The 27,735-nt window shown below is 44.4% G+C and overlaps 2 protein-coding genes across 2 annotated transcripts in view; both read left to right on the top strand.

Annotated features, from left to right (window-relative positions):
• Window positions 1–16,024, top strand: part of LOC134174781 (fibronectin type-III domain-containing protein 3a-like) — a 46,166-nt gene extending 30,142 nt beyond the window's left edge. The window contains exons 9-27 of the mRNA XM_062640024.1: window positions 1,181–1,335; window positions 1,609–1,668; window positions 2,894–3,032; window positions 4,109–4,162; window positions 4,809–4,930; window positions 5,020–5,194; window positions 5,407–5,493; window positions 5,832–5,970; window positions 6,530–6,598; window positions 6,845–6,963; window positions 7,066–7,171; window positions 7,771–7,946; window positions 8,741–8,854; window positions 9,054–9,203; window positions 9,544–9,824; window positions 10,504–10,716; window positions 11,359–11,525; window positions 12,598–12,719; window positions 13,452–16,024. Coding sequence (XP_062496008.1) covers window positions 1,181–1,335; window positions 1,609–1,668; window positions 2,894–3,032; window positions 4,109–4,162; window positions 4,809–4,930; window positions 5,020–5,194; window positions 5,407–5,493; window positions 5,832–5,970; window positions 6,530–6,598; window positions 6,845–6,963; window positions 7,066–7,171; window positions 7,771–7,946; window positions 8,741–8,854; window positions 9,054–9,203; window positions 9,544–9,824; window positions 10,504–10,716; window positions 11,359–11,525; window positions 12,598–12,719; window positions 13,452–13,769 — 2,766 coding nt within the window. The 3' untranslated portion in view covers window positions 13,770–16,024. The remainder of the gene's footprint in view (window positions 1–1,180; window positions 1,336–1,608; window positions 1,669–2,893; window positions 3,033–4,108; window positions 4,163–4,808; window positions 4,931–5,019; window positions 5,195–5,406; window positions 5,494–5,831; window positions 5,971–6,529; window positions 6,599–6,844; window positions 6,964–7,065; window positions 7,172–7,770; window positions 7,947–8,740; window positions 8,855–9,053; window positions 9,204–9,543; window positions 9,825–10,503; window positions 10,717–11,358; window positions 11,526–12,597; window positions 12,720–13,451) is intronic.
• A 4,774-nt stretch (window positions 16,025–20,798) lies between these two features.
• On the top strand, window positions 20,799–24,160 carry TAF9B (TATA-box binding protein associated factor 9b). Its single transcript, XM_062639981.1, has 7 exons — window positions 20,799–20,934; window positions 21,017–21,098; window positions 21,517–21,653; window positions 21,728–21,862; window positions 22,630–22,711; window positions 23,289–23,402; window positions 23,629–24,160. The coding sequence occupies exons 1-7, from the start codon at window positions 20,884–20,886 to the stop codon at window positions 23,793–23,795; spliced, it is 768 nt and encodes a 255-aa protein (XP_062495965.1). The 5' UTR covers window positions 20,799–20,883; the 3' UTR covers window positions 23,796–24,160.
• Window positions 24,161–27,735: the final 3,575 nt, after the last annotated feature.

The raw sequence follows: 27,735 nt of genomic DNA, 5'->3' as shown, positions 1-27,735 counted from the left end.
TCTTCTGTGCATATACTTCCTATAAAATGTCTTTTTGATCTCTTTCTTTTTTCTTAATGGTTTATTTTTTTAATAGAGAAAATGTATTTTAGTTATCAGAATTTATAGCTGGGAAAGGGGCAACCATGCTACGGAAACTCACTATTTCTCAACTTTCTGAAACAGTTTGTCTGCCTCAGTTTCCCAGTCTGTAAGCCAAGTTGTCAAGTGTATGTGAGGGCTTTAGTACCAAGCATACCCAGGGCCTACTAACCTAATGGAAGTCTGTCCACTCTTGGAACCATTCTTCATTCAGCATAGAGGATTTAAGAATATTGGGAATAGAGTTTACAAAAATAGATCATCTTTTTACGCGATGCTTAGAGATTGGAGCAAATACTTAAGTATTTACATACTTATTGAGGAAGCTGGAGTCTGGTGATGTGAATTTAAATGCCTAAAGGCTAAAACTGCACTGATATTTTTGATCTTGAGCATGCTTAATGGAATTCTTCTTTGCATTATCTATACAGTAAGCACAGGTTGTTCTTTTTCTTCAGCTTTCTAGCTTTGTTTACAGTTTTATTGTAATAAATAAATAGAAAAATAAAAAATAGAAAAAAAAATAAAGCTGTTTACAGCTTTATGGCTATTTCTGACATCTGTACTTAATGCTAACAGAAGGCTGTGCTGACCTTGTCAGAGAAAATTTGAAGTGAGCAGTAAGAAATTTAGGTCAAAAGCTTTAGTTGTGAACATTGAAATCAGAGCCTCTTGCAATCCTCTAGCTTAGTGGTTAAATACGTGCTGGAGTTGTCACAGAGTAGGGAAGTTAGGCCATCTGACTGCCTAGGTATGTAGATCTGGTGTCAGTGTTCAAGACTCCTAAATCTGACAGTTTTGCTCCAAATGAGTGATGAAAACAGTGCATGTGAAACAAAGTTTCTCTTCTTGCACTGAGATAATGTCATGTGTTTGTGCATTTGTTGAGTGTTTGAAGGGAAATCCTTTAATATGATTATTTTAGAAATTAAAAGAGGAAATAATTTACATTCGAATAATGACTCAGTATTTCTGCTACAAAGGTAAAGAATTCCTCCAGTGAGGAACTTCATAGGCGAACTAGCGACACCATGTTATTGACTAATATACCTTTTATTGCAGAAAGCAAACTTACTTGCATTATTTATGCTTTTAATAGGTTTCTGATATACAAGCAAGATCAGCCGTTCTGTCCTGGAATCTCCCAGTTAGTTCACAGAATGGAGAGAGCCATAGTCATAGTCCAGCAGCATTTACATTTGAAGTAGCAATATCCAACAGTGGTAAAAATGGAAAATTTAAATCTGTCTATGTGTAAGTTTAGTTTCTTCATTTAAGCACAATACCGATGTTTAAAACCATTAACCCATCAGCAATCTCTCTATCAGGAGCTGTTTGTTGACTTGCAGACCTACCTACTTCACGTGAAATAAATTTTAAGTAATATCACTAAGAGTTACATGGACAATGGGAAACGTGCAAATTAAATGTGCGCTACATGGTTTTGCTTTTCAATAAGCTTTTATCCTTTGAAGTATAAGAAAGAGCTGTAACTCTTCTCTTTTTTCTTTTCTCCCCTTTTCACAGTGGGGAAGAATTAACAATTACACTTCCCGATCTCAGACCAGCAACTGATTATCATGCCAGGTACGTTATGTGGAGTTACCTACTTCATGCTTTGGTTTAGTATGTTAAATACCAAATTACTGTGGCTTCACGAAGGAAGGGTGATCACAAAGAACTTGAGGAACATTCTGCAAAAATGCCATAGCTATGGACACTACTGTTGCTATCGAAATTCCCACTTACCTTCTACTTTCATGGAAGTGTCACCTCATTTTCTTCCCTACTGTCTTTTCTGTCTCTTTGTGTTTCTCAAATACAAACTTTAAGTTATCCTCTGTTGGTATTTTTTTTAGAACAAGATTGAACTCAATGAAAGAGATTTGTTGTAGGCTGAAGGGAGCAGTAAATAAAATAAGCTAGCCTTGAATATGGATTTGTGAGTCTGACTTACCAGCTTGATTTATAAAACTGCTTCTCTAAACTGCAGGCTTCTGTAGCAGTGCGAGAAAGGAAGTGGAAGCTGGTTGAAACAGGCTGTGTTACAAGGGAACAAGACGTGACATTCAAGAAATGCCACACAGAGCAAATAAGTGTTACTGGAGAGGTGTTTAACTGGTTGAGAGAAAGACAAGCTTGTTAAACAAGCAGAACACTGTGATCCAGCAGCAGAAATGAGCCTCAGTGTTTGGGCACAGGAAGAAAACAGTTTTAAGACTTACTGAAGCCAACTCCTGTTAAACTGCAGAAATTTTCTGAGTGTGTTAAATACTCAGCACAGCTCCACTTGCACAGCGTAGCGTAGTGTGGGTTTAGTTCATGGTGTTGCTTTCCATAGTGGCCAACTTTCTTCTACCTTCAGTTCATTTGATCAGACAGACAGTATTTCTGAAGTTAGTCAAGTCATTGCTTTTCAAAACCAACCATAAATGAGCACAACTGTTCTAGAAATTCTGTACCATTTAAACAGTCAAACACTGGTAAACATGAGTTCATTGCCTGAATAGCTGATTGAATCTGTTCTAGTATCCATACTCTTGCACAAGTGTTAATTTGAATCTCAAGGTCTTTTTTAGCAAAAGATTCATTTCAAGTCAGGTATTCTGTTACTGTCTGGTTACACTTGCTTATAGTTTTCATCATGCCTCCACATGTATTTCTTCACTCACATATCTCCAATGAAAGAGCAGGCTGGTCTTTGTGGCTGTAACCACTGCTGGAATTAAACGTGTTTCTAAAGCTGACAATTCTTTCCTTAAGCTGTCAGGTGCTGATGCAACAGCAACATAATTAATTGTCCTTTGTTCAGAGTTTCAGCAACCAGCAGTTCCATAAAAGAATCCATTTCAGAATTAGTGAGTTTCACTACAGAAAGTTGTGAGCCAGACTGTCCAGCTGCACCGAAGCTCATCAACAGAACCAAAAACAGCCTGAGCTTGCAGTGGAAGGTAAGAAGTCAGATGTAGTCACCCATGGTATGTTTAAATTAGCTTGGTCAATGATTTAGTGTGTACTTTAGGTGTTGGCTTTTAAGTTGTGCAGTGAAGACTGATAACAAACCATGTTTCTTCCTCTTTCTTTCAGTGTTTAGTTTCTTGCATGCCTCTAATGTGATGCAGTTGGTAGGTCTTTCCCAGTATGCACTATTCAGTAGGAAAGTTCTCTTCTGAACCAGTAGCAGAGGAAAGAACAGAGCATTTATTTCTTTCCTTGGGGTTCCTGGACAATAAATAGGTACAAATTAATGTTATAATTCAGAGTTCTACAGTTACTCTGACCCATTCAGAGTAACATTCTTTGGCTTGCTTGTGGATTGAAGTTTAATAATCTGACTTTTGGATCTATACAGTGCCTGTGAAGACTTGTTGACAACTGTTTTCTTGTCTTTTTGTGTTTTTCTTATAACTGTATTGGAAAATGGCTTATACGTAAATGACTTTAACTAGTTAAATCATTTGTATAACCTGTACTTACAAAGTGAAGGAAGTTCCCAATTCATATGTCGTATCAAGCACAAATGTTGCTTGCCTGAATGCTTACGTTGCTCAGGCAGCTTGTGAGCATACAGTGCAAGGACACAAGGAAAAATTTATAAGAATCTCATTCATGTTATTCATAAAACTATTCATGAGTTTAATATTAAATATCAAATTAATTAATAAACTATCAGAATTAATAGAAGTAGTATAGCAGCCTGGAAAGCCATCAGGAGCAAGGAATTAAACTGCTTAAAATAGCAGCTAGTTTTTGTCCTTTCTAGCTTACTTTGTGGAATAGATGTGCCTGTGCCCCCAGTAGAGTTTCAGATTATCACAAGTGGGTGTGAAGAGGAGGGCTGTTCTCTGGGCCTGCTGCAGATTCCTTTCAGCTCTATGTTAAATGTTTTGTTTTAAAAGGCAATTGGAGTATGTTATGTTACATTGTTGAAATGTTTTGGTTTGGGTTTTTTTAATGTGAAATAATATTTGTAAAAGTACAACCATTTGATTTTAACGTTTGTCATTGTTTCTTTTTTTTTTTATAGTCTTCAAATGACAATGGTTCCAAAATAACTAATTTTCTTTTAGAATGGGATGAGGTAAGATCTTTTCTAGTACCAAAAAAAAAATCATAATGACATCTGTTGACCAATTATACTTAAAAATACTTTTTGCTTAGGTGCATCAGCTATTTTCAGTGCAACTGTCCAGACAGTTTTAAAGGGACAAACCAATTAAAAAGCTTGAATCGAATTACTAGTGTGGCAGCATCTCCAGTAGACATTCCATTCAGATCCTCTAGGAAGACAGTGTAAAGATCCCTCATTTGATTCCTGTCAGTCAGAGCATCATTAATTCCTGTGCTCTGTTGAAATGGATGAGCATCTGGCTTGTTGCTGTCACAAATATTACTCAGCTTTCAAAGTTCTTATTGAAATGCATTACATGATAACTGAAAGCAAAACGCAGTTCTGATTTTATTTATTACCATTTTGTCAAATTACAATGCCAAAAAATCAACAGAGATCTCAATCAAAATGTGGGTTTATTATGGAGAATGCTTAGGATTATGAGGAGCATAATCTGTACGACCGTGACATGATCTTTGGATGTTTTTAGGCTTACTCATTTTTAACTATTAGTGAAATGAAGTTTAGGACAGTTTAGAGTGAAGAAGTTGACCTCAGCAGGCAGCATGCAGTCCTCATGCAGAAACTGACTTGGGTTGTTCTCACTTCTTTAAAGGGGAAGAATGGACCCTTCAAAGAATGCTACTATGGCCACCTGAAGCAGTATAAACTTACCAAACTCTCTCCTTCCACAAAGTACTCGCTCAGATTAGCTGCTAAAAATGATATTGGAATGAGGTAATGAACACAACGTAGCAAATAAATTATTTTCTCCTCAATTTGGTGTGCTGTTATTAACATTTTCATTTTATTTTGTATTTTTGCAGTGGGTTCAGCGAGACAGTGACATACTATACAGCGGGGATTGTCCCACCAGCCCCAGCAGCCCCGGTGCTCGTTGAGGCAGGAGTGACCTGGCTGTCGGTGAGGTGGAGCCCGCCTGGCGGGGTGTCTTCAGATGACTCCCTCACTTACAGTTTAGACATGGAAGAGGAAGGTTCTGTAAGTGCTGGGGTTTGTTGTATGTGTAAAAGGTTCACATGCAGTAGTGCTTAAATAAGCTCTTTTACTTTCTAATAACATGCTGCAAAATAACTGCAGCCATTTGCATGTACTTACAAAACAAAGATAGAAATGTGATTGACCTGATCTAGTTCTTGTTTTATTGTGGAAAATTTGTGACTCTGTGTGTTGTTATTTTCCCTCCTTTTCAGGGTTATGGTTTCCAGCCACAGTACAATGGAGATGAGCTCTCATGCACTTTAAGAAATCTTAGGAGGAGTACATCCTATAAATTTAGGGTTTGTACTAAATTTTATTTCTCATTTAATTATGGCTGTGTGCTTTTCTGGAGTTTAGCAGCTGGAGTATACAGCTAAGACACTTTTGTAGAGACAGCAGAAAACTACCTGCAGTTCCTTTATAATAGGTATTATTATCATAGGTTGTTATAATAGGTTTTGCTGAAATTCTAATACAAATCAAATTTTTTGCACTAGCTAATTTTTTCTTTTAAATTGTTGTCTTTTCCTTGGATGGTGGCTTTGTTATTTCTCATAGAATACTTTTGTAAATCAGCAGGCTATTACTTGTCATGTAATAAAGCATTTATCATATTTTCTGATCATTCCTGAAACAGCTGTTCGCCTACAACAGCGAAGGAAAAAGTAATCCCAGTGAGGTGGTAGAACACAGCACCAACCCTGACAAGCCAGGTCCACCGAGTAAACCCACCGTAAAGGGCAAGATCCATTCGCACAGCGTGAAGGTTACATGGGGTAGGTTACCTTTTGTACATGTTGTCTTTTGAGTGCTGCTTACCTATGTACAGTCAGCAGATTTAAAGTGAGAGGCAAACTCAGGGTAATCATTTGTCTCTGCAGATAGCATTACTGCAGGAGAACACTTTGCATTACCAAAAACATTGCAGCTTGGTTTGGTTTGGGGCTATAGGACAAAAGCAGTGCTTTTCTTTATTCAATTTAAAGGAGCAGTCAATGCTGTCGTAACATCCTCAGGTGTAATGGCATCTGGATTTACTGCGATGCATAAATAATACCTCTGTGCTCTTAAAAAAAATGAGACAATACCTGAAACTGGCAGTATTTTCCTAGTTACTCTTCTTCCTGGCATAATCACAATTAATAATAGAAAAACCTTATTGTTCTGGAAAATGCATTGTGAATATATAAGGATGCTGTTATCTGCTTCTGTTTGAATTGAGTTCTCAATGTGAATATATTCTGCAGTGACTGAATGTTCTCTGAAAAAGCTGATGAGATAATGCATTGGTTTTAAATCTTCTATAATTTATTGTAAGGTGGTGATTTCTTTCAGAACCACCCAAAGATAATGGAGGATCAGACATTTCTAAATACTTTTTGGAAATCTCAGAACCATCAGTTGGTAAGCAATCATCTTTAGGTGCTAATTCAGCTTGCGTGCCAATTCAGTGTGCTGATTCATTGCTCTGGCTGTCGCTGTTGTATTTTCACATGTGTATTGGCCTGTACATGTTCTCTGCATAACTGATCATTCAGATTTGACTATCTTAGTAGCTGAGTGAGAGAATTTCCACACGTTTGTTGTTTTGGGGTTTGTTTTTTTTTTGCACAAGTTTTGTAGTGGAAAGCATTTTCTATCTTTCCTCAGGGACCAAATGGGACACCATATACAGCGGTTCCCAGCGAGAACACGTGTGTGATCATCTCAAGCCTGGCACCTTGTACAGAATGAGAGTGTACTGTGCCAGTAAAGGTGGTGAAAGCCAGGTGAGAAGAAAGAGAATTAATTTGCTTCTGCAAACCATTTCTCTTCATGTTGTAGTGAAATGTTTTGTGTTTCCACTCTAAAACACTGTGCATTACTGCCAGGCTTCTGATGTTACGACTGTCACAACGTCAGCTGTTCCTCCTGGACCTTGTCACGCTCCATGCCTGGCAGGCAAAGCTAAGCCCAAGGAAATCACTTTACAGTGGGGTAAGCTCCAGTGTTGTGAGCAAAATACTGTTCTGATTTTAAAAGTCATGGCACAATGAAAAATCTAGAAGGGAGGGGGTGGGGGAGTTGTTTAAAATAAAACCGTATGAATGTAATCCATGTACTTACTTGTGTGGAGGTTTTAGGGGCTTTTGGGCTTTTTTAAGACCACCAGAGCACGCTAACCACCTCTGATTTGGGGGGGATGCATCTATGTGCAACAATACGGTGAGACTTAAGCAGACATAAAGGTCTTCCAGTGAGAACACTTTGACTTTCTCATTACTGAGACCTGCTCAGCAATTTAAAAACCAACCCTCTTTGTCTTACTTCTGTCTCGGTAAAGGAGATAATCAAAAATTAATGAAGATATACTGGGGTTTGGAGGAAACATGATCAGTCTTAAACTGATCTGTCAGTATCCGGGGGGAAGAAGGCAAGCTTCATGAAGTGTTTGTGCTCAGATACACAATACAAGCCTCTACTCTAAGGTCTAGAATTCACCTGGCTCAGCTTTTAGCTTGAGAGGGCTGATCAGAAACAATTTAAAAGTGCTTTCTGTAATTAATAGGGAAAAAAAAAATCTTTTTATTTTGTAGGCCCACCATCTGTAGATGGAGGTTCCGACATTACAGAATATATTGTGGAGATGGCAAACTCTGAACGAGATGAACACAGACAAGTGTATCAGGGTCCAGCATCTGAATGTGTAGTAAACAATCTGCTTCCAGGGAGAACCTACTGCTTCTGGATCCGAGCAGCAAACAAAGTTGGGGTAACCACTGTGCTAACAAACTCAAATGGGTATTTTACACAAGAGATAGTAATGATACTATTGTCTTACAGGCCTGATGATATTTTGTAGCTTCTGTTGAAGGTGCAAAATTTCTTGCAGCATAAAAAGTAAGATTGAAAGAAGATTGAATAAATGAGGGCTGAAGGAAGGACTGAATGTCCCTGGCTATGGGGACATTCACTGTGTTGTGTTTCTGTTGTTGTTCACTGGATTACTGTTGGAACCAAAGGTAACTAGTCCAAAGTTAGAGCTAGATGTTCTCTTACTACTTTTAGTCATTTCTTTGACTGCAGTGTACGCCCTACACTTCTGGCTGCAAATAACCACTTCATGTTTGTGCCTTAAGAAATTGCCCTGTTTTACAATTAGCATTGGCTCTGCAGGTTGGTGGTGTGGGAAGAGCATTGTGTGGAGAGGGGTGTGTTCAAATAATACCAGGTTTGAAAAGAGGTTGGGACAAATGTTGGGTGCATAAAAGTCTTTCTGAAACAGTACCCAGCTGCTTCTGGAAATCAGATCCTGACTACAGGGGAAGGAGGAGTTACAAAACCGTAGCAGTGAGAGGATTACAGATATCCTGTAGGCACAGGGCCAGTTTATAGAGTAAACTAATTGAAAGGAGTTTTAAACAGTGCTGTGAAACCGAACACTGAGCACTTCTATTTATTTCCCTATTAAGTTAAAAATAATTTGTTTTCTCCAGCTCCTACACTTGCACATTGGTTTTTGCTCTACTGCTGTTGCTGTATTCATGCAGTTGTATTTCCCTGCAGTTTGGCCCTCACTCTGACAAAGCAGAGATCTGTACTGCTCCAGGACCTCCTGATCAGTGTTGCAAACCCCTGATAACTTGTAAAAGTGCGACTTGTGCTGTAGTTTCATGGGAGGTAGGTGTTAAAGAGTCTTAGTAATACACAAATTAAGATTTGGCTTTTAGAATTGTACTGACAATTCTAGTTGAAGCTCAGGTGTCAACCCCAGAGCTTCTCTTCCAGTGTCTCTGTTCAGCATACCAGAGATCACACTTACCAGGTGAACATGTGTACATGCAGTAGGTGAAAGGAAATTTATTGCTTGAACCCACAGAGCCCTGCGTGCAATGGTGCAGAAATCAGTGAATACCGACTGGAGTGGGGACAAGTGGAAGGGTCCATGCACATCCTCTACATTGGCCCTGGCCAGAGCTATGAAGTAAAAGGTCTCACACCTGCAACCACGTATTACTGCAGAGTACAGGTATGAAAAGCCTTCTGTTACGTGTTGCTAAGCAAACAAACAAGTACAGTCAGTTTGAAGAAAAACTTAACGTGAATAAAATCATGTCACCTACTAATGCAGCATATAAGGTAATTGGTAAAAACACTTCCCCTTCTCTCTCAGTCCCTCCTGACTACGCATGCCTAGAGAAGAGGTTTAGATCTAGTGTTGCATCAATGACCAGCCATTTTGCCGTGTTTACATTTTATCTGGGAGATTTTCCATTCTCTTCCAAATTACTGTTAACACATGCAAAAGGAAACACCGTATCTGTTAGAAAAATGTAGGCTCACTAACCAGCAGGCGCTCTCCCTTTCAGGCTGTGAATGCTGCCGGAGTAGGGTTGTTTGGCGAGACCGGTGTGGTGACAACCCCTGCATCGGTGCCTGCAGTAGTGTCAGTGCTGCACTTACTTGAAGAAGATCAAATGGAAATTTCTCTTCCTTTATCAACGTGCCTTGCAATTCATTGGGAAGAACCGTGTTGTCACGGGTCGGAGATCACTGGATATAATATAGAATATGGGGAGAAGCAGCTTGTAACTGTGGGAAGAAACACAAGCCATGTTCTTGAGAACCTGCTGCCTGACACTCTGTACAGGTAATGATTGTTTTATTCAGAAACTGTGCTTGTAGGGTTTTCAGTCAACAGCTTCGAGGACAGTGTTTTAATTTTTTAGAGCAAGTTTTCATTTGCTTTTTAGACCATTTGCCTTTTAGACCGTTTGCTTAACTCACTCTGCAACTTGGGGAGGGGAGTTCTCATATCCAGACTCAGAGCGTGGTGGTTTAGTGGCAAGAGTTAAGATTGCTGCATTAAAATGAACATTCTTTCTCAAAGCCAAGGCTTTCTTCTAAATCTTCTGGGTTTAGAATTCGTAATTCTGAAGCAATGTGTACAGTGGGAGCTCACCAGAAGAAGATGAGCATGTGGGTAAGAGCCAATTAGCTGTTTCTGTGTTACATGCTCAGGTCAGGTTGTGGCTCTTCAGTGTCAGTAGGAGGCAAAGAGCTCAGGTTAACAGGGAGGACTTGGGTGCTTGCTTGATGAACAGAGTAAATCTGAACAATGCTGAGAAACACTGAAGCTTCATTATGCTGAAAACAATGTTGACTTGTTTGGAAGTAGATTATTTGTACAGCTATTTTCTACCTGCATTTTACTTGTGTTATTGTTTGAAGTTACATTCTTCACAAATTCTAACTCTGGCTTTATTACCTGGCATTTTTTTCAGGACCTCAGTAAATTAACCGTATAGCTGCTTTTCTCACGTTTCTAGAATCAGAATACAGGCCATAAACAGCTTTGGAGTTGGCCCTTTCAGTCATTCCATTAAAGCCAAAACAAAACCACTACCTCCTGACCCTCCTCACCTGGAATGTGTGGTCTTCAGCTACCAGAGCCTTAAACTGAAATGGGGTGAAGGTCCTAGCAGAGCTTTAATTACCAACCCTACCCAATTCAACTTGCAGATGGAGGACAGGTTTGGCAGGTAAGATAAACGGAGCTTCACACCTGTTGCTTTACAGCTTCAGATCAAGTTTATAAGACGTTTTAAGTATTCTCCTTTCTCTTTGTGCTAGGAAGTCATTTGGGCTGTTTTCCCCTCAGTTTGCCTTTCTGCATCCCACCTTTCCACCAGAAATGCTGTTAATAGCTGTTGCACTGTTATTTACTTGTGAACAGCAAATACAGTTCCTGTTTAAATAGTAATATCTTACCATCTTCCTGTGTTGCCAGGGTTTTTTATTCTTTGGAGATTCTACAATGAAGTCCAGTTTGTGCATGAGGAACCTGGGCTTGACGGCTGTTCTTTAACTTGAGATTCTAATTTATCTAGTATACCAAGGGTTATTCTCTTGATTCAAATGCACAGTTTGGTCACGTAGCTCCAGTGGTAGCCTGTGTAGCTCAGTGTCTTGAAAGGCTGTGACTGCTTCGTGACTGAAAATTAAGACTTCCACCAGTACAAATGGTGAGCAGTGCTGATGTAATGCACAGTGTGAGCTGTTGATGACAGCAGCAGAGGTCAGTGCCTGATGTTCATCGTGAGCCTGGGCACCCAGAATGTGTTGTCACAAATCTGATTACAGAATAATGCTGATTTTTTTTTTTAATTGTGTTTTTCTTGCAGGTTTGTCACTGTTTATAATGGCCCTTGTCATACATACAAGGTACAGCGACTCAGTGAATCCACTACGTACTATTTTAAAATCCAGGCATATAATGATGCTGGAGAGGGAGGGTTTTCTGAAGTTTACGCTTTCACTACAACTAAGTCTCCACCTGCATCTCTTAAAGGTGAGCTTACACTGCACTAGGAACTTCCACAAGCTGTTTGAGTGCAAATTGAGCTGCAACCAGACTCTCTTCCCAGCTCAGTGTCTTTCCAGGGCCTTTGTGGGGCAGGGAACAGAAATTAGTTGTCATGGGCTTTGTCTTTGCTGTCTCCCTGTGTGGGCTGTGGCTCTTGCACCCCAGCAGTGAGGATTTCTTCTACCCTTTCGCAATTGGAAAGTCATTTTTTGGGGATGGCTATCATTTGATATAAGTTACAACAGCATGTAGGCAAATGAGAACTCCCGATCTTCACTTTCTAATGTGAGCATTAAAGATTATTATTAGAGAAAATCACTCTGAAGATCAGAATGACAGTTACCTGCAGGAAAATTAGTTGACTCAGCCATGCTTATAACATGGAACTTCAGCTCTGGACATACCCAGGCCATATACATGCTGATTTCTCTGGTGACCTGAAAGTGCTTACTTATCTGTTCAAGTGGTAGATATCAGCAGCTCAAAAAGACAGACAGGTTTAACCTGCAGATGTTACAATGATCATTTTTTAAGCTTGTCATGAAATACAGCAAAGAAAAAGAATGAAATCTTAAGTGCTTAAAATTATTTGAATGACAGTTCCCTCTGCATTGTTAACAAGTATATTGGAAAAACCTCAAGCTTTTACATTTCACAGAATCACAGAATGGTTTGGGTTGGAAAGGACCTTAAAGATCATCCAGTTCCAACCTCTCTGCTACAGGCAAGGACACCTTCCATTAGACCAGGTTGCTCAAAGCCCATCCAGCCTGGCCTTGAATACTGCCAGGCATGGGGCGTTTTACCAGGCACTTGCCTTAGAACTGACACAGTTTCAATGGAAAATATACACAAGCAAAGTGTTCTTTAAGCTGGAGCAAGAAAATTTCCTTGTCAGTACTGAAACCAGTGCTCTTTGCTACATCAACTGTGAAAATGAGTCACGGTGATAATTGGTGATTTTAGACCTTTTCTTCTGCTGGAAAAAACTCGAACATCTGCAGAGACCATTGTTTTCTCTTCCTGAAATACCAACAAATCACTGTTTTTTTTCTAGCACCCAAAGCAAATCAGCTGGAAGAAAACACATATGAAATCACATGGGAACCTTTACAGCCGATGAAAGGAGATTCCATTGTTTACATCCTTCAGCTCGCTGCTGGGAGAGAGTTTGATCAGGTACCTTTCGTTTCACAGAATGAACTTCCTTTACTTTGAAAAAGTATTGGAAAAGAAGATGTCTGTATTCCAAGGTTGAATTTCTGTTTGTTAATGGTGGCAGCAGGGATACTTCTCATTTCAGCAGGGAACTCATCTCACAGTCCTGCTGTCAGGGTGCTTGTTTCATGTGTTGGTCAGTTCCTCTTGGTGAGACACTTAAGTTCAGGATGGGTCCGAACAGCTTTCAGCATCAGGTCCTGCTGTTCCACCTCTTTGTGGCATTGAAGGTTGCCCCCCATTAAAGATCACAGAGTTCGTTTCTGTGTTGACCCTTTCTTTGCAGTGTAAAAGCAAGTGGCTGCAAAGGCAGGTAGGGGAGGTCCTGGGAGGGCCGGTGGTCTAGAAGTGGGCTAACGCCAGGTTATCCTCTACTCCCAGCAGTTCTCCTGGTGTTTTTGATTCTTAGATCTGTGGCATTGCTGCCTCTGCCAGTCATAGATAGCACTCAGGAGAGCTGAGAACAATCCTGTGCAGAACACCTTTTTTCTGAGCACCGCTATCCAGGTGTGTCAGTGTTGGGCACAAGGAAGCTTTGGATTGTTCACAAGGAAACAACTCTCACATTCAAGCTGTCTCGAAGAGAACAACTTCCAGCAGTGTCCAGCACCGCATGTGCCTGTGAAGTGGAACAGAAGGTATTGTTTGTGAGATGGACCCGTGTAATGCAGTTCTCCCTCTTCTTCTGACCAGGTGTACAAGGGACCAGAGACCTCCTTCCGTCTCACAAACTTGCAGACAAACTGTGAATATCGGATCAGAGTCTGCGCCGGCCGCCAGTCCCAAGACTCTACCGGCTCTCAAGAACTGTATGGACCTTACAGCCCCAGTACGGTGTTCTCATCTCAGAAACAGGAGCTGGTTCCACAGGGTGCTGACCTGATGACGGAGTTGGCAGAGACTAAGAAGACATTACGTGAAGAGCGCTTCATCGCCATCGTTCTTCTCTGCGGATTCGCAGTGGTTGCTATTTTATTCGCTGTTGTTATTCAGTACTTTGTAATCAAGTAGACGAGAGCCTATGCAGTACTCAGCTTTTGTACAGAAGCTATTTCGGGTATTTATGGTTAGTTCTAATTAAAATCCTAGCTGGAAATGTATCGTTATATGCGTTTCCACTTTTGCTGCTGGCTAACAGTGAGGCTGGGTTGGCAGATCCTTTCCGAATACTGAACGCAGATTTCTTGTAGAAAGGGTAATCCTGGGTCCTCTGTAATCAGGGTGAGCTGTTGATAAAACAGCAAAACAAACTGCCTTACTGCACACACCAGTGTGCGCACACTCTCTTCCTCTCCCCCAGTTCAAAGTGGGGCCCTCTGGCCAGTGGGAGAGCAGGTGGCATTGGTAGAACCAGTCCTTTTCCAGTACAACCAGAGCAGCGGCAGTCGATCCGCAGTGTTTAATCGGGTATTGTCGTAGTTTGGTATACATGAGATACAGCAGCACAAATGCTTAAGCTTAGAGCAGTTCTGTATTGCAGATCATTACTAGAGCATACCACATTTAATATACCGTAGAAGGAAAGCAGAATATTGACTTAGTGATATTACTACTTTACAGTTATTTTAATATTTTGGATTCTGTAATAATCATTTCAAGTGTTCACGTAGAGGGTGCCGGCATTTTTAAGAGTTTTAATCCAACTGCTAGACAAAAGGTTAGCAGGACGTGATGTACGTTTCAGGTGCAGCATTGCAGAAGAGGCCCCTTTTGTATCGTACATTTCGGAACGAAATGCTTTCTGCTGTTGGTGAAGCAGCTCTTGGCCCAATCCACATTTCACTCTCAGTGCCTGAGAGAAGAGTAATTTCCTGTGCTTCTGATTAAATCTCTACAGTGGTTTCAGAAAAGCACAGGTGTTGTCTTTAAGGAGAAAGAGTGCATTTATGATAAATGTAACACTATTTGGCTCAAACTGAGCAAATGTTTTTGTACTATTATTAACCTAAAAATAAAAAGTTCAAACTGCTTTTGGATGCCCTTCTAACTTAATCTGGATGATCAAATTGTACCTGAAAGAACTCTTTTTAGATAACATTTCTATGATGTTTTAAAGGACTTGCTATCCCAGGGGTAGCAGCTTCACATTCCATGGTTTTCTAGATGGGAATGTTCAGCCTGCCGTGAGCTTTTCGGAAACTCGTCCTGGTTGTCTGGGGGATATGTATTTTGTGGACACTGTGCACTACAAATGACTGCTGTCAAATCTGCTCATGAATACCTACAGCTGCCGTCTTGATGTTGGGTGTTCGGAAAGCTGGAACTCAACAGATTTCGAGTGGGGTTCAAAATGGGTCTTCCCAGCAGCATTTGGAGTGTGCCATGGAAAGGTAGATGTAGTGTATTTTGCAAAGATGTGGCTACACTTTATATCCATCAGAGCGATGCACTTGTACGTGGAGTGTTGGATGCGATAGTGCTACAGGCGAAGTGTTTCCAGTAATTAATCAGTTTAAGGGTCTTTCTCCTATAGCAGTTGAGGAATAATGTTGCGTTGTAGTTTGAGGCATTGTGTTGTATTTCAGATGTGGAAAACCTAAATTATGACATAGTATCGCTTAATACTCTTCAAAGTAGATTTATGGTGCAATCTGAAATTAATCTTTTCAAAATGTACTCTTCATTTTGTACTCTATTTATTTTGATTAAAAGTCCTGGAAAATGTATGTTTGAATGTATTGTTCTACTTGTAGCAGAACTTTAAGTTAATCATTTATTATATCATAGAAATCTCTCCCTCCAGTGTTGGAAAGAGTTTTATACAGATATTAGTCTAGTTTGCAGAAGAGTTTACAATCTGTCTTTATTTCTCTTCATAATCTACTTTTAGCAAATAAGACGGCCTTCAGCAAATCTCTGTTGCCAAAGGGTTATTTCTTTAACTCTTAGAGCGAAGTTTGTAGAGGTTTATTTGGCAATAATAGTTCTGATCGTTTTAAAAGGTAAATTAGGATTGCAGAGTAAATACTAACAAGTCATGACCGTGAAAAGGTGAAACAAAGTCCTTTTGTTATTGCCACAAAACACTCGTGTTTCTTGCGGGAAAGCCAACCGCAACACAGCTTTCCCGTCAGCCGTTCCCATTCCAGAACAACAGACCCTCGTGGCGTTCATGTATTAGGTATCTTCAGTCTTCTTGTATTGTAATTTTGAGGTATCTCAAACTTATGTTAAAGCTGCCATGCATTGTATTACTAAATTGTAACTATCAAATAGATAATATATTTAATACAGCCAATAAATAATACAAATGTATTCAAATTTGACTACAGGGTGGTTGTGTGGTTTTGTGGGTTTTGATCTTGCTCAGGAGCAGTCATTTGTGTACTACCTCATTTAGGTAAAGAAACACATTCAGTGTTGTTACTAAGGGTCTTAAACCCGTAGTCAAAAAGTTACTTGTGGGAGCCTTAGCACAGCACCATCCTCATCCTTTCCAAGAGCCCTGCAGCCACGCGGTGCCGGTTCTTGAATCCCTTCATGTGAGGCTGGGAGGCCATAGGGGCAGCCTGGGAGCTGGTGAGCTGTTCTCACTTGGGTTGTGAGAGTTGAAGTCACTGCTGAACATTGACGTGAAAGAATCGAGTTCCGTACCTTCAAGAGAAACCTTCTCCCTCCCGGTCAGCAGCATCAAGTTCACTTGTGGTGCAGGATTTTGCTCATCACTTTCCTGTATTTGTATGACATGGTGGAAGCCCCGATGTAGAAGCACGCGATGAGGCTGAAGTACTGTGTGAGGTCACTCGGGGTGACTTCACTCTGGCTGAAGAGGATTTAGCCAATATGGAAACTGAGCCAACCCAGCACAAAGGCCAAGACTGCAACAGCTGAAGAGGAAAAGAGCACACTCCAGTCATCCCTATGTTGTCCCTATTCAAACTATCTAAGCATTGAGACAGGAGCTTGTAAAGTTTAACCCAGCAAGGATGAGACCTCCTGCCTTGCCCAGTGGCTTTTGTGCTAATGTCAAGCAACAAGGACAAAATTAATTGGTTGTGATTAAAAGAGGGCTCTCTCCACCCGTGCGGTCCAGCAGAGAGAACGGAATCAAATCCAGCCTGCACTTCAGTTAATGCCTGCTGCCCACTTGGCCTGAGAATCTGAGTCAGCCCTGACATCCCACAATGGCTGTTAGAAGGGGAGGACCCCTTTAGGTGATGCAGGGGCAGAAAAGGGGAGCCAGCTGGCCCAGAAGCACTGAGGAAGAGGATGGGAAAACAGAGCATGCAGGAACAGACAGCAGATAGAGGTGGTACATCCTACTGATGGCATCTCCAAGTGGGGGTGCTGCCGCCTCCCTGCTGAGATGGATTGAGCAAGCACAAACAGGTCACTAAGCTTGAGGAATTTTGCAGGGGCAATTGTTTTAAGCTCTTTCCTTGCCACAACAGGGAGGTACCTGCTCTGCATGGAAGTTACAGCATTTCCCAGTTTCTTTAAATTGGATATTTAAGGGTCAGAAATGGGGGGGGACGACGACACACACAATGAAGAATGTGATCTCCAAACACCCAAAAGCCCCACCATGCAGTAAGATCCCCAGCCTGAATACTGTGTAGCCAGGGACCCAAATTAGGTGTAAATCCATTAATTTCAAATCCTTGCATTCCTGTGTGTTTTGTATCCATCACACCAGGCCAAGGGAAATCAGTGTCTGACAGCACCATGCTGGGTAGATACATGTTCACTGTTTTCCTCTTCTGGAAGTTTCCAGAGTTCCCAGACTCCCAAGGAAAACTGGATGATGGAAATTATAGTCACAGGCACCAGAATACAGAATAAAAATAATAGATACAAGGAATATTAGATTCACACACGCAGTATTTGCCAGTCAATCTTTTAAAAACTGTATTGGCCATTATAAACTAGTTTAAATACCATGCTGGTATTTATCCTTAGCTCCACTGTGTTTGAAAAGGGGCCATTTTCAGCATTCCCTTTCAAGTCCTGTGAATCCCACCAAGTGCATAGAGCCAGGTGATACTGATCCAGGGCTCTGGATCAGTAGCGGAGGAGCTGCAAGGAGAGGCAGTGCCCTGATGTGAGCTAGATTGGAACAGCCCCTTGGAGCCACTCATTGCAGCACTTCTGAGTACTGTGAGTGGAAATCTTTAGGCTGAGAAGAGTGTCCCCAAGCACTGAGGAGCTGGGCATCGTGCCTGGCAGAAACTGATGCTTTCACCTGCAGGATGGCTTTCCTGTCACCAGTGCCCCGGTGCTGCTGTGCTGGGAGGTCCCTGGCACATCTGAGGGATCCAGCTGGGGCCACTTGACTTTTTGCAGCCGTTTCCATGCTTCTCACGTGGAGTCATCCACCTTCCACCCTCCACCTACACACCACTAATGATGCCGCACTGAACACGCACCCCCACGCTGGTTTTCTCCTTACCCTGCAGAAAGTGCCTGCAGTCACCGAGTAGGGTAGAAGAGTTCTTTGATAGCAGACATTTAATTAGCCCATTTGGGCCAGGTGCATCATTTTCCATCGCTCTGTGTTTACCTGGGGCCTTTCCCACTTGAGTTCCTCCTCGGCATATACTGCCGAGTAAGAAATTTCTCCTGGCAGGGCTTGAACGACGTTATTGAGATAGGAGGGGAGAGCCTTTATTTGAACATCAGTCTTCAAAACGAGCCAGTCTGACGCTCAGCTCGGATTTACTTCCAACTTCAGAACGGGTCAGAGATGATGAGCTGGAAAGCGCCGGATGGGGCAGGAGAGAGAAGGAGGGCCAGTGAGAGGGGAAAGCAAGGGGAGGCACTGGGAAGCTGGAGGTTAACTGCACACAGTGGGGAGAGCAGGGACACTGGGCTGCGTGCACCGCTCGGCTCAACAGCAGGATGGATCCAGCCACAGTCCTTGGAAATGCCTCCATAACTCAGGAACTGTGGTGCTGGCAGAAGCGAGCGGGGTACCCGGTGCAAAATAAACCTCCTCAGAGCACTGCTCTTTGCAGTTTTTCCTGTCTGAAGAACTATTCAAAAGCCAGCATTTTCTCGAGCCAAACAGAGCAGGATTTGGGCTTGAAAGGTCAGTGCTGAACACAGTCACTGCGTTGTGTCGACAGATCCCTGGTTCAAATGTTTAGGGAGGTTTCTGCTGCCGTTCCCAAGAGGCAGAAGAGCCGGCTGTGGGGTTTTGTAAGAGATTTACGCACGTGAACACCTAAACAAGGAGAAGCAGTCTGTGCGCGGAGGCTTCACTGCTGCACCTTGAACGCCTCAACAAAACCCATCCCAGAAGGAATTCCCACTGCTTGGCTCTGCGCTGGGGATTTAACCGCTGCACCCTGAGCAGAGCTCGCCCGGGTGAGCGGTGCGTGTGGCTGTTGTCCCTGTTCGGCCGAGCGCACCGCTGCCAGCTGGGAGGCAGTTGTCTTTGATGAACGGCCCCGCTTCAGCGGTGGCGGATGGAGAAGTCAGCGCTTGGCCTGGCCGCGCCGTGACCTAGTTTCCTGTTTTCCACCGCTGAAAGGAGCCCCAGTGTCTGAGCAAAGATGAAGGAAGGGTGACGGCTGCTCGCTCAGCCAGCGCATGGTGCCTGCAGCGCGCTGAGCGCAGGCACTCACAGCACAGCCCTGCCCCAGAGGGCTGCCTGGGGCGGGCGGGGGGGGATGTTTCCATGGCCAGGCAGACGCCCCCCAGCTCAGCTGCCTGTGCCAAAGGCAGCGGTGGCCTTAGGGACAAATATCCCCCGGTGGAAGCGGGTTCTCTGCCTCTCCTTGCCGCTGATCTCCAGGCAGAAGCGCTTTTGGTCACGCTCTCAGTGTGGAAGTCAGCCCTGGGCAGCAGGGCTGGAGGGGAGCACGGGCACAGCACAGACAGGAGATGGGGGGGGGGGGGAAGCACAAGGGTCTTTGCCTGCTTTTGGGGTAAACCCAGATCCCTCCAGCAGAACAAAGTGGGTTTTACTGCATCGGGAACACACGGCAGTGACGGCAGGTGCTGGTGGTGCCAAGTTCCACCCTGCTCACAGAGCTTCCCTCCCACCCCCCCCTTCCCTCAAACAAGGGGAAAGAAGTGGGGTTTGTTTGTTGGCTAAGGTCAGCGTCTGGGATTCGTCCTCACAGGATGTTTTTGTGTAACGTGCTCTGACTCATGAAAGTCAAATGACTTGGACTGCGGTGCTGCCAGGGCCCAGCAGCCCCAGCACAAGCATCCTGGCCGCCGGCACCTCCAGCGCTGGCCCGTGCTGAGCACCGGCTTCCCAGCTCCTCCTCCTGCCGCTGCAGCCACAGGGCCCCCGCCCGGCTGCCCCACCACCGGCTGCCCCACGGTGCTGGGGTCCCGCTGCCATCTCAGCGCGCACACGTCCAGATGTGGATGTCACATCTGCATCAAGGGGGGGTTAGCTCAGGGCTCCCATGCGTTACACATCCTGCCTGGTGCAGCTGGGACGCGCTGGGATGTGTCGCGGTGCACCGGAGGCATGAATCGGAGGGGTCAGCAGCGAGCAGCTCTTTGCTCCTTTGTGCTCTCCAAGGAGGTTGGCTCCGCTGCTCCGTTGTATCTGGACCTTGCTTCGTTTGGACCGCCAGGCTAAGGACAACACCACTGCAGCTTCTGTGCTGCTGACCCCGATTTGACAAAATCACCCCCAAACTTGTTTGTTGTTGCTTTTTTTTTTCACCTCAGAGAGAGAAATTTATTGTGAGACTTGCACGGGATGTGTGTGGGGATCCTTCACTGCCGTAAGAGCAAGCCTAGAGAGAAGCCTGCTTTTCTTTAATCCTGGGCATGGTGACCATTGAAGAAGCGACCATCAGAGCGGTGAAGTAACACCTCCTTCTGCTCCATCGCCGGACAAACGGGTGGCATTAGGCTGCTCTGCAGCAATGGGGGCGGAGGCAGCCCCGAGCCCATCAGGCTCGGTCTGTCCGTGCCCGGGTGCCTCGCTTCCACTCAGTACATGGCGTTATCCACCGATCCCTGCGGGCGTGAAGCGGCTCCTCCCGGCCTCGGCTGCGGCCAGGCCCAGTCGCCATGGTAACCCCGCCCCGTCGCCATGGTAACCCCGCCCCGTCGCCATGGTAACCCCGCCCCGCCGCCCTCTCGGCCCCCGTAGTCGCGCTCGCAGCGCCCCGGTCACGTGACCGGAAGCGCCGTCTCCCCCGGGCTAACGGAAGAGATGGAGCCGGCGAAGATGGCGTCCCCCAAGAGCGCGCCCAAAGACGCGCAGGTACCGCGGGCGCGCCGGGACCGGGTCGGGTCGGGTCGGGTCGGGTCAGTGCCGGGCTGAGCGGTGCCTCCCCGCCCCGCAGGTGATGGCGCAGATCCTGAAGGACATGGGCATCACGGAGTACGAGCCGCGCGTCATCAACCAGATGCTGGAGTTCGCCTACAGTAAGGGACGGCGGCGGCCTCGGGGCCTGGTCCTGGGAGGGGAAGTGCTTGGGGTCGGCGGAGGAGGGGGGTGCTGCCCTCAGCCGTGTTTGCTGGGGGGGTCCTTGCCGGAGGAATCACAGGGGCACGGAAGGTTGGAATGGGCCCCAGGGGCATCCGGTCCGAGCTTTGCGGGCAAAGCCTGAATACCAGAACCTTTGTATGCCCTAACCTGAATGTCCGTGCGCCTTGTCCGGCCAAATCTTAACACTTCCCTGGGGAGTTTATTCCCTCTAGGAGGAGGCTGTGGGAAGCCTTGGAGGATTCCAGGTTCAGTGGTGGTGTCAGGAAGTGGTTTTGGTGACAGCGGAGTGGGATGGGGACGGGGCAGTTTTCTTTCCTTTGAGCCTACCGTAAGGAGAGGGGCTGTTTTCCGAAGGGTATGTTACAACCATACTGGAAGATGCAAAAATCTATTCGAGCCACGCAAAGAAATCCAGCGTTGACGCGGACGACGTGAGGTTGGCGATCCAGTGCCGAACAGACCAGTCCTTCACATCTCCACCTCCGCGAGACGTAAGTAGAGCTGCATCGATGACAACTGAACCCGGTCAAGGGCTCCAGGGGGGAATGTGACCATGTCTCTGCAGTTCCTGTTAGATATTGCAAGGCAGAAAAACCAGACGCCGCTGCCACTGATAAAGCCTTATTCTGGACCCAGGCTCCCACCTGACAGATACTGCTTGACTGCTCCCAACTACCGGCTGAAGTCCTTACAGAAGAAGGTGAGGTCTGTGCGTGGGGAAGGATGCACACTGTCAGGAACGCTGTTGGAGTTAAAGCTTTCGGCATTGCTGAGGGATAGGGGTGGGCAAGCTCCAGCCTGTGCATGTCAGAAGTGTGTTTCACTTGGGAGCAGTGGTCTTTGGCTCTATGAATTTGCAGGTGTTGTGACTGCTGGTTAATTTCAAAGGCAAAGTGGGTTATCAAATGCACCTGTGAATTTTTTAGCATTAGAGCAAAATTGTCAAGTTGCATATCAGATCGTAAAAGGGAAATGTAAAGCTTTAGGATAGATATTAAAGGGTATTTTGTACTTACACCTCAGCTGTTTTTGTTTTAGAGGGAAAAGATTTACATGGCTGGCTGCAAAACCCTGAAGGTCTTGGTGTGTAGGATTTCAGATTTATTTCCCCCTGTTTAAAGAAGGAGTTTTAAAAGTGGACCTTAAGGCTCCAGGTGTTGACTTGGGACATGCCTGGGTGTAGAATGGAGTAATAATTGTTCTAACTGCTTTTTTCTGGCAGAAACAAACCTGACTGAGCTGTGTGCTGATCCTGTGGTGTCACATCACACCCAGGAGCTCTCCTGCTCACGCCAGTGACGTTTGCACCATGCAGGGCTTGAGAACCTCTTGCATTGACCTACAGCTTGTGTGTTGTTGCTGTGAAATGGGCACTCGGGGGTTTTGTAGGAAGATTCATTTCTTCTTTCCACCTTGAGAGCTGTTGATTTCTAATTGGATGCTGAACTGAATGTTCTCTCTCAACAGGTCTCTTCCTCTGCAGGCAGAATAACAGTCCCTCGCCTGAGTGTTGGTGCTGTGAGCAGCAGGCCCAGCACTCCTACTTTAGGTAAGAAACACCTCAGCTGGGGTTTGCCGGGTTGATTTCATGAAGGCAAAAAGTCGTCAGAAGTAACTTAAATGAAGTCTCAACCCCTGAGGGAATGTTGGGGCCACCTGAGCTTTGTATTGCTCGAGAGCACCAGGAAAGCACACTTAATTGCAAAAAGATTACCATCCTCTTTGGTGTGTGCTTGCATTACTGACATTTGGCACTTTCATTCCTGTACTTGTGGTAACTTTGATATGGGAAGAGATTATTCAAGAAGCTTACTGAAGTTTGAGGGTTTTTCTCCTCATTGTAAGCACAACACAAATAGCACTCAATAAACTCCATTTTTAAAAGGCTCACAAAACTTACGGCTGAGCACATGCACTTACGTATTGGTGTGTGTTTGTAGCCTAAAATTTCCTAAGACTTGAGTAAATGCACAGATCTGCCTGAAAACCTAACTCCTGTTGAGCCAGTATTGGCATGTTCCGCTGCTTTGGAAGTAACAGCTTCTGCTTCGAAGGCAAATTCACATGTGCAAGTATAGGTCTTTTCTCTTTAAAAGGATCTCTTGACCACGTTGTTTGAACTGCAGGTACACCTTCAGCACAAGCAGTGTCTGTCTCAACCAAAGTGGGCACTCCGGTGTCACTGACGGGGCAGAGGTTCACCGTGCAGATCCCCTCTTCCCAGGCTGCAGTCAAGTCAGGTAAGGCACAAGCAGAGACCAGCAGTGCTTTTTGCTCTTCTTTTTGAGCATTCTTCTTTTTGAGCATTCTTCTTGCTAGCATTTTCCCATCTTCTCTACTTTTGCAGCCCCTAGTGTTGTAGTAACGCGCTGCTTCGTCAGCTTGCAAGTTCTGTTTCAGTGTGGGGAAATCCACTGTCACCTTTTTCAAGCTGCTAATTGAATGGCTTCGTTTCTGTTTTCACAGCCACCCCAACTACTCCGACAGTTCAGAATGTTCTCATTAATCCTTCATTAATTGGACCAAAGAACATTCTTATTACTACAAATATGGTGTCATCACAGAATGCATCTAATGAATCGAACCCCTTGAAAAGGAAGCATGAAGATGATGATGACTACGATAACCTATGAGGAGACTGCCCGGTCCCCGTTCCTGTCGTCGATTCACATTGAGTCTAATGAGGTTTTTTGCCAAGAGTTCTTTGTCAGCAGTGTGAGAGTGTGTAAATACTCAGTGTGCACTGGGTGTAGAGTGAGAGAGATCTTTGCCTGTGGAAAGAAAGACGGGAAAGCGACTTACTGTTTCCTGTGGGCCATGGGGTCTCATGGAGCTCAGCAGCGGTGGTGAGCACCGGTCCCTGTCACACAGAACAGTCTTTGTGCCTCTTCTGTCACCTTATTTCTAAAGGACGTCCATGTCCACGTCCCTGAACCCAGGGAGCCCCGTGCTGTAGTACTGTCCTGTGCCAAGTAAAATTAGTTTTTAGAAAATTCTGGCTGGTGTGACATGGATATTCCTTCTAAATAACATCAAAACCAGCCCGGGGAGAGGTGGGACAGAGCTGGAACAGCGTATCAGTCTATGTTGGTTTTTTTTCCCTGAATACAGTTGCTGCTTCTAGGTCGTTTTAGGCACATGCACTGTTCTCCACGCGCAGTTCAGTGAGTGCAAAGATTATCTCTTAACAGTAGAAATGCAGACAAAAGGAAGAGGAGGGGGTGTTGGGAGACAGTTCCTTAGGCTGAGACCCTGGTCCTTGTTAATCCACGGTTTCTGTTCAGCTCAACATCTCCACCAATACCCACAGCTTTAAGAGGAAAGGAAAACACATTTGATCTGTTCTTGGTTTATTTCCAAAGAGCGAGCTTTGTTAAGCTGATGCTTGTGTGCTTGTGCGTGTATGTGTGTGTGTGAACTGTGGCGTGGGGGGACCTGGGGGCCTGAGCTTGGCTCTGAAGGGCTGACACGAAGCTGTGCTGCAAGGCTGAATGATGGGGTTTTATATATTAAACAATGAATAAAACGGTGTGTGTGTTTAGTGCTGTCTCTTGGCAAAGGCTTTAGCTGGTGCTGCCTTCCCTGATGCCTCTTTTCTTGTGCTGAGGCCATGCCTTTGGCTGGGAGAGCTCTTGTCCAGGTTCTGGCTCAGCCACTGCTTCCTGCAAGGTAAGCAGTGCTTGAAGGTAGCAAGCGACTGAAGACGCTGGCTTTTGAAGTGATGCACACACAAGTGCTCCCTCTTCCTGACACTGTTTTTGGGTGGCTGCTGTCACTTGATGTGCCGCAGGCTGGCGCCAGCTGCAAGTGTGCTGCGTCTGTGCTCGCTTTGTTAATTCCAGCAGGTTTTGTCTGAAGAAAGGATGAATGAAAGTCACTTTTCACAAGGGGAGAGGAGGAGAGGAGCACGCAGGCAGTGTCTGAGGGGAAGGGCAGTGGCGGGGCCGAAGCAAAAAGGAGTTTTGGCAGCACAGGAGGAAGGAAATGTGGGTGCTGGGGCAGGGGATGCGGGCACACAGGCATGCTCAGAGGCGCACTGTCACAGACATGCACACACACACACACCCATGGTATAATTAGTACATGCTCTAAGGCTCTTGCTGGCAGCTATTCATTCATACAGACAGTGTAGAGAGACTTGTGGGTACAGAGAGACACTTGACAGTAGTTTCTGGCACAGACACAAACACAGCCCCACCTTGATGTACACTACAGATTTATGGATACACTCATATTATATATACTTACATTCATGCACTTACCATTTTCTATATTCTATGTATTTATACAGTCCCAGACACCCTTTTTATACATCTATATAACATATACAGCAGATGACATGGCATATAATAGGTAATATGTATTTTTTTATAACTATACACATCCACACTCTCACAGGCACTATTCTTACATAGGTACTAGCAAATAGATATACGTATAAATAAAACTATGTAATAACCTCTCTCACACCCCCCCCGCTTTTGAAAATAATGTTTAGACATACAGATGTATATTATGTTTATTTTACACACCTATATACACAGGGATTTATACTCTATATGCACATACAGTCTCAGGCACTCTTCCGTTTTTATATGTAAGTATAATCATAGAATGGTTTAGGTTGGAAAGGAGCTTCAGATCATCCAGTTCCAACCCCCTGCCATGGGCAGGGACACCTCACACTAACCCATGGCACCCAAGGCTCTGCCCAGCCTGGCCTTGAACACCGCCAGGGATGGAGCATTCACAGCTTCCCTGGGCAGCCCATTCCAGTGCCTCACCACCCTCACAGGAAATAACATACATAATCTATAACAAACATGTAGCATTTTTTTATATATGCCATTTTTTTATACATTATGTGTCATGGCAATCTATTGTTCATCTTTATATAATACATAATCAGGTTATTACATACTGTTGTATATTACATACACATATATTAGACTATTATTTTAATTATATATTACATACGCATACACACACCCTTGCACAGTCTCTTTCTATGCAGAGGTGTATGTACCCTGTACAGCTGCAGACACCCTTTTTTTAATACCTACACTATAATATGTAAAGTGCCTGGGTAAAATGTGTATGTAGTGCATCACGCACACACGTGTGTGTCCACATGGTAATACTGTAATATATATGGCTACAATAAATAGTCTTATCATCATTACCACCTCTTTAAATGCTTATGATCCACCACACACACATTCACTCTTGCTCTCACGTGGCCACCTACTCTTTTTATACTTTTAGACACACACACACACACACACACATATATATATGTATATATAGGGGGTCTATAGGGATGCTGGAGAGGGACTCTTCATTAGGGACTGTAGTGACAGGACAAGGGGTAACGGGTTCAAACTTAAACAGGGGAAGTTTAGGTTGGATATAAGGAGGAAATTCTTTCCTGTAAGGGTGGTGAGGCACTGGAATGGGTTGACCAGGGAGGTTGTGAATGCTCCATCCCTGGTGGTGGTCAAGGCCAGGTTGGACAGAGCCTTGGGTGATATGGTTTAGTGTGAGGTGTCCCTGCCCATGGCAGGGGGGTTGGAACTGGATGATCTTAAGGTCCTTTCCAACCCTAATGATTCTATGATTCTATATATGCCTAATGACTAGACAATCCTTAGGATCTTTTTTCAGGCTGAGTCTGTGATTCTGTTTCAACTTCCCCTGTACACACAGGGTGACAGCCTTGTATAGGTCTCAACTATACAACTTCTTATATTATAGATCATGTATATATAGAATATAGACACATCCTCTGCAACAAATGCTCACAATCACCTATTCTTTTATATATGTAATAGTCTAACATATCTATAAATGTATATTCTCACACTAATACATGCATAAATCAATTTACATCCTCACACACAAACACTCGGTCACACAGTGACACAGTCTTACATCTGCTCTACAAAGCCCCACATGGGTACATGCACACACACATATATATTGTTATATATTATATTTACCATATAACTGGAGAGGGATGTTTTCTGAGCCCTCCAGGGTGCCCCCTTGCTTCCCCCAGGGCAGGTTGTCATCAGCTGTTAGGCTCTGGGCACAAAACGGAGTTGCTTGTCTCAATTTAAGCCTTTGAACATGTCCGGTGGCACCAGGAGTTGGCATGACGTGACTTGTGCTCCGCACAGCTCCCTGCTTGCTCTGGCTGGCTGAAGCTTGGCATGGCTTGGCACAGCTCAGCACAGCTTGGCTTGACACAGCTTGGCTGGTCAGGCCCATCCCAGGCCTTGCTGCTTTGTGTGGGCTGGGGGGAACCATCTACACCAGCTCCCTGCCCCGCTGAGGAAGGTGCCTTTTTGTGCCACCAGAGCATGGTCAAACCAACACCCAGACAGGAGCACACAGGGGCTGGGACTGAGGTTCAGGTTCACACAACTCATCCAACAGCATTGCCCTCCAGCCAGACAGCAGCGTTTGGGAAAGGTGAGACCTGCCACCGAGGCCACTGCCCAGGCACCTCCTCAAGAACATGGATGTTTCACAAAGCCCTTTATGAGAAGGACAAGTTTGCTTAAACCACAG

Source organism: Pezoporus occidentalis, unplaced genomic scaffold (assembly GCF_034315485.1).
Source record: "Pezoporus occidentalis ecotype Australia unplaced genomic scaffold, CSIRO_AGI_Poc_V1 ctg63, whole genome shotgun sequence".
NCBI lineage: Eukaryota > Metazoa > Chordata > Aves > Psittaciformes > Psittacidae > Pezoporus > Pezoporus occidentalis.
This window is presented reverse-complemented; position numbering and strand designations above follow the sequence as displayed.